Below are 4,520 nucleotides of genomic sequence, written 5' to 3'. Positions count from 1 at the left end.
GCCACCTGGGCAGGGTGAGAGGCGTTAATGGCGGGGGGGGTGGGGAGGGAGGATGGGGCCCAGGGTCCCAGCCCGACTGCCATGTGCAGGGCCCGACACAAGCTGTGATATAGCTCCTGTGTCAGTCCATCACCACGGAGACCAGGGACGGGTAGGGAATAAAAGCTTGCCACCAGTGCTTTCTGGTCAGTCTCAGCGCAACGCAAGAGACTCAGCTAAGGTGTAGAAGAGGTTTTATTAGTTGGAGAGACTTCAAGTTAGGAGATTAGATTACATAGATTAGAGACAGCAGATACAGAGTAGCTAGTGGAGAGTTGTAGAGAGAGTTTAGAGATAGCAGAGTAGATAGTAGATAGGAGAGCAGACAAAAGTAGGAGATAAATAGTAGATAGAGACAGTGGTGTAGAGTAGATAGAATAAGTAATAGTGATGATAGGTAAGGAAGACCCAGGGCTGTGCCTGCAGCACAGCAGCAAGGTGAGTGATTGGAGGGACAAGTCCCAGACCCAGCTGCAAAGGGAAATGTTGTCCTGGTGCTGGAGCCAGTGCCTCCTGCTGCCCCGCACAGAGCTCGGCTTCCTCCCCCCCCTTGGCTGCTTACTCCCATCTCTCTCCCTCCATTTCAGACCAGCTGCTCTGACCCGAGCGGTAGGGAGAGACAGCGGAGAGGTGGCCCAGTGCGGGTAAGGGGCTGGCAACACTTTGGGGTTTTGCAACAAGCTGTGAGGCTGGCATGGCAGTAGCAAAGGGTTCCCGGTGCTCCAGCCTCCTGCTGGCAAGGGGCTATCATGTGCTTCTCCTGTTGGCTGGGGCAGCACTTTCCTGGCTCCATGTGGCTTTAGCTCTTAGGCCCAAGGCCTCTGCCTCAGCTGAGCTCTCCTTGATGCCATTTGGGCAGGATATTGGGGGTGGGGAGGAGAGATGAGGCCTCCTCAGCTCTGTGACCATGCCTGTGGTCTGTGGCTTGGGCATGAGCTGACAGTCCTCCTGGGGGCCCTCTGCATACCCAGGCACAGGCTGAGCAGAGCTCTCCTGGTAACAGTGATGCCATTGGCTATTGACAGGTCTGCTGGAGCTGCCCCTTGGTGATTGGGAGAGTGGGAGGTCTGGGAGCTGGGTCAGTGCAGGCTGAGAAGGCCCCAAAGTTTCCCTGTGGGTGCAGGAAGACTCCTGGGGGGAAGAGGTCCCAGGGTGGCTTTTGCTGAGCAGCTCTTCTCCTCCAGCTATCCCAGATCCAGTTACCTGCAGGATCTGAGGCACAGCTGGCCCCGCAGCCTCCTCCAAGAAGACCTAAGCAGACCCACAGACCAGTCTGGGTGCGGGCCCCTCTGCTGGTGCACCCACCATATCCCAGGGAAGAGGGTGAAGACATGGGGGCAGGTGATGTTCCCAGGGGCAAGAGCCAGGTGAGTGGCTGTGAGGTGCTGGCAGAACCATGCCCTGTGCCTTGGACAGGACGGTGATGATGTGCTGGGCCCTCCCTGTCCCTGCTTGCACCCTGACCCGACACAAACCCCCAGCCAGAGCCTTGGCTGCAGTCCTGGGAGCAGACAGTGTCCTGTGCCCTGCCATGTATGAATCCTTGCCCTGGCCATGGGGCCCAATCTAGTCCATGCCCAATCTTCCCTGTGCCCTGCCTTGGCTGAGAAGTCTAAAATGCTCTCCCTAAAGAGACTCACATCCCTAGGTGCGCTGAGGAGCCAGGCTGGGACTCCTATGTCTCCTGCCTCTGAGCATCTGTTAGCACTAGGACCTCTGGAATATGTCTTACAGTGAAGGGGAAACTGAGGCACAGATTATGGAGGGCTTTGCCCACAGGCCCCGTGTTTGAGCACATGTGTATGCTTGTGGGATGGTAGCATGGGCATGGCCATGTGCCCTAGGGAAGCATCTGGGGTGCAGAGGGGTCCATCAGGTGGGATGTGTGTGTTTAGTGGGGTATTGTGTACATACACGTGTGAGCTCATGCTTGTGTCTGGCCTGTGTGTGTGCATGCATGTGAGGCCATGTCCCCAGCATGCATTCGCTGCTCCCTGAGCTGACTCCCCCATTCTTCCCTTCTACAGCCGCTCCACACCAAAACCCTGAGGCACTGGCAGAAGCTGCCCAGACTGGCTGTGCAGGGAATGGTAGGTCCCCCGAGCGGCAGTGCCCCAGGGCCAGGATTGGCCGTATCCAGGGGCTGGGGTACCAGGTGGAGCCCCCATCAGGCTCCCTCCCTTATGGGGCCCACAAATGTGTGGGGCTCAGTGTCCAGGGAAGGGCCCTGCTGGCATGGTGACTGTCCCCTCTCCTTCTCTCCTAGGGCCTGGACAGAAGCCCTCAGAGCAGGGTCCAGCTGGAGGCTCCAGGGATGAGAGCTGTGCCCCAGAGGAACCCAGAGCCCTGCACACCCAGGCGGGGCCTGGGAAGACCAATAAATTGGCCATGTCCTGGCCTGAAACCCTTTGCGCCCCAAGTAATACTTGCTGCCCCAGTCCCTGAAAACCTTCTGGTGGTGTGTGCCCCCATGTGCTGGTGCAGTGTGTGTGTTGTGCATGTCTGTGTGGGAGACCACAGTGTTTGTAGATGTATATACGTGCCTGTGAGGCTGAGCTGGTATCTACCATGTGTGTTCAGGTGTGTGGGCCCTGTATTGACTCCCTCACCCTTTCCCCCAACAGGCTCTCATCCTCAAGATAGCTGGGCTCAGAGCAACCCCAAATATGTCTGTCTGGGGAATGGTAGGTCTGCGGGCTGGCCATGCCCACAGGGCTTGGGTGGGTGGTGTTTAGGGACTGGGGAGTGCCAGGTGGGGCCCTGTGAGGCTCTCTGTCTTAAGGGAACCCATGGGCATGAAGGACTCAGACCCTTTGTGTCCAGGGCGGGGCATGGGTGGGGCAGTGACTGTCTCCTCTCACCTGGTCCATCCTAGAGCCTGCCATGAAAGCCTGCATGGCCATCACAGGACCAGGGCAAGTGACATGGCAGCACCATGGTAGCACCAGAGAGATCCTGCTGGCCTTTCTCCTCCCTGGCTTGGAGCACACCCCCTGCCAGGATCAAGCAGGAAACATCTAGGTGCAAGCTGACTCCACCAATCAGAGGGACCTCCCACACTCCTTTCCCAGTCATCCACGGCGATTCCAAAGGATGCTAAGTCATCGTTGCAAGCATCCCAAAATCTGCACAGCAGACTGCCTCTCTTTCTAGACCCTTTATGAGCTTCAAAGGACATCACATTCTTTGTGTCCCCTGATCCAGCATTTGCTTTACATGACTGAGCCACCTGAGTCTTTTCTTAATCAACATTCCCATGGATGACATACCTGCATGATTAAACACTTGCTCGTTTGTCACCCTGTCTTGCCTTCTTATTTGAAGTATTCTGTGCAGGTACCTGATATGAAAGCTGTTTAGTTTTTTGGTATATTTGTTGTGGGTTGTCCATGTTTCTGAGCCATATAGAAGAGTGGATGAAACACATGCCTCGTATATATGAGTTTTCACTTAGTTCACCATTTGTTATTATTCCAGGCTCTGTCTTGGAAAAGCCCAAAGTACCTGGCTGCTTTGCCAATTCTATTAGCAAACTCACCATCAAGATCTACATTGCTGGTAACGGTTGTGCCAAGGTAGAAAAATTGGTCAGCAGCATCCAAAGCATCAACGCTGTGAGCCACAAGGGCTACATCATCTGAAAAAAAACAGGTCCCTTGTGATGATGTCCTTTCACTTCCATCTACCTCTGAACCTCACAATGTTAAACAGTCCTCCATCATGTCTAGTGCTGAGATAGACACCCTCTCAAACATCATGGCCTGACCAACAAACTATATCAAAGGTTTTTGTTAAATGTAAAAAAGCCATGTATAGTGGGATATGCTTCTCTGTGCACTTTCTCTGCAGTTGTCTTACAGAGAAGACCTTATTTATGATGGTCCTTTCTGAGCAGAAGCCACACTGGCCCTCAGGATAGCTTTTCTCTGTACGTTATGAATTTTGGGGAGTACTGAGTGTGCAGTTAAATGAAGGCTTTTTCCTGTGTCTCAGCAAAAGGCTGCTGGTCACAAGGATAGCTGATGTATTAAAAGCAGCTAACTTGGCTAATGCTTAAGTAAGTGGATTTCTAACAAAAGGATAGGGTGCAAAGTGCATGATGTATTAAGCAACTAGTGTCAGGAGACAAAGCAGTGATACAGCCTTGGAGATGGAGAAGTCAGCAAGAAAACCAGCAAGAACCAGTGATAAACTGTGAAGTGAGCAAAAGAAGATAAGGGTCAAAGTCTTACGCTTTCGCTCTTAGCAGAGAGGCATGTAAATGAATGTACTGCATAGGCAATACCATGCTAAGGAAGCAAACAGTAAACAGGTGGAGCTTGAGATGGGAGGAAAAATGGGTGGAACCAAAGGTGGGACAAGGTTGGGTAAATGTTAATATGTATGAACCAAGGTGTATAAATATTGAAAAGAACTGTTGTTCTGGGCAGCTCCCCGCATTCTGTCATTATGGGAGCTAGTCCGAAGCTGTCTCCATTCTG

At 53.1% G+C, this 4,520-nt stretch overlaps 1 protein-coding gene across 1 annotated transcript in view; it reads left to right on the top strand.

The window, feature by feature from the left end:
- The window catches only part of LOC112551537, an 8,534-nt gene extending 5,555 nt beyond the window's left edge, over positions 1-2,979 (top strand). The window contains exons 2-7 of the mRNA XM_025212976.1: positions 569-683; positions 1,224-1,406; positions 2,067-2,129; positions 2,306-2,458; positions 2,664-2,723; positions 2,915-2,979. Of these exons, the coding sequence (XP_025068761.1) occupies positions 569-683; positions 1,224-1,406; positions 2,067-2,129; positions 2,306-2,458; positions 2,664-2,723; positions 2,915-2,926 (586 nt within the window). The 3' untranslated portion in view covers positions 2,927-2,979. The remainder of the gene's footprint in view (positions 1-568; positions 684-1,223; positions 1,407-2,066; positions 2,130-2,305; positions 2,459-2,663; positions 2,724-2,914) is intronic.
- The last annotated feature ends 1,541 nt before the right edge of the window (positions 2,980-4,520 follow it).

The sequence above is a fragment of the Alligator sinensis genome, unplaced genomic scaffold (assembly GCF_000455745.1).
Source record: "Alligator sinensis unplaced genomic scaffold, ASM45574v1 scaffold653_1, whole genome shotgun sequence".
NCBI lineage: Eukaryota > Metazoa > Chordata > Crocodylia > Alligatoridae > Alligator > Alligator sinensis.
This window is presented reverse-complemented; position numbering and strand designations above follow the sequence as displayed.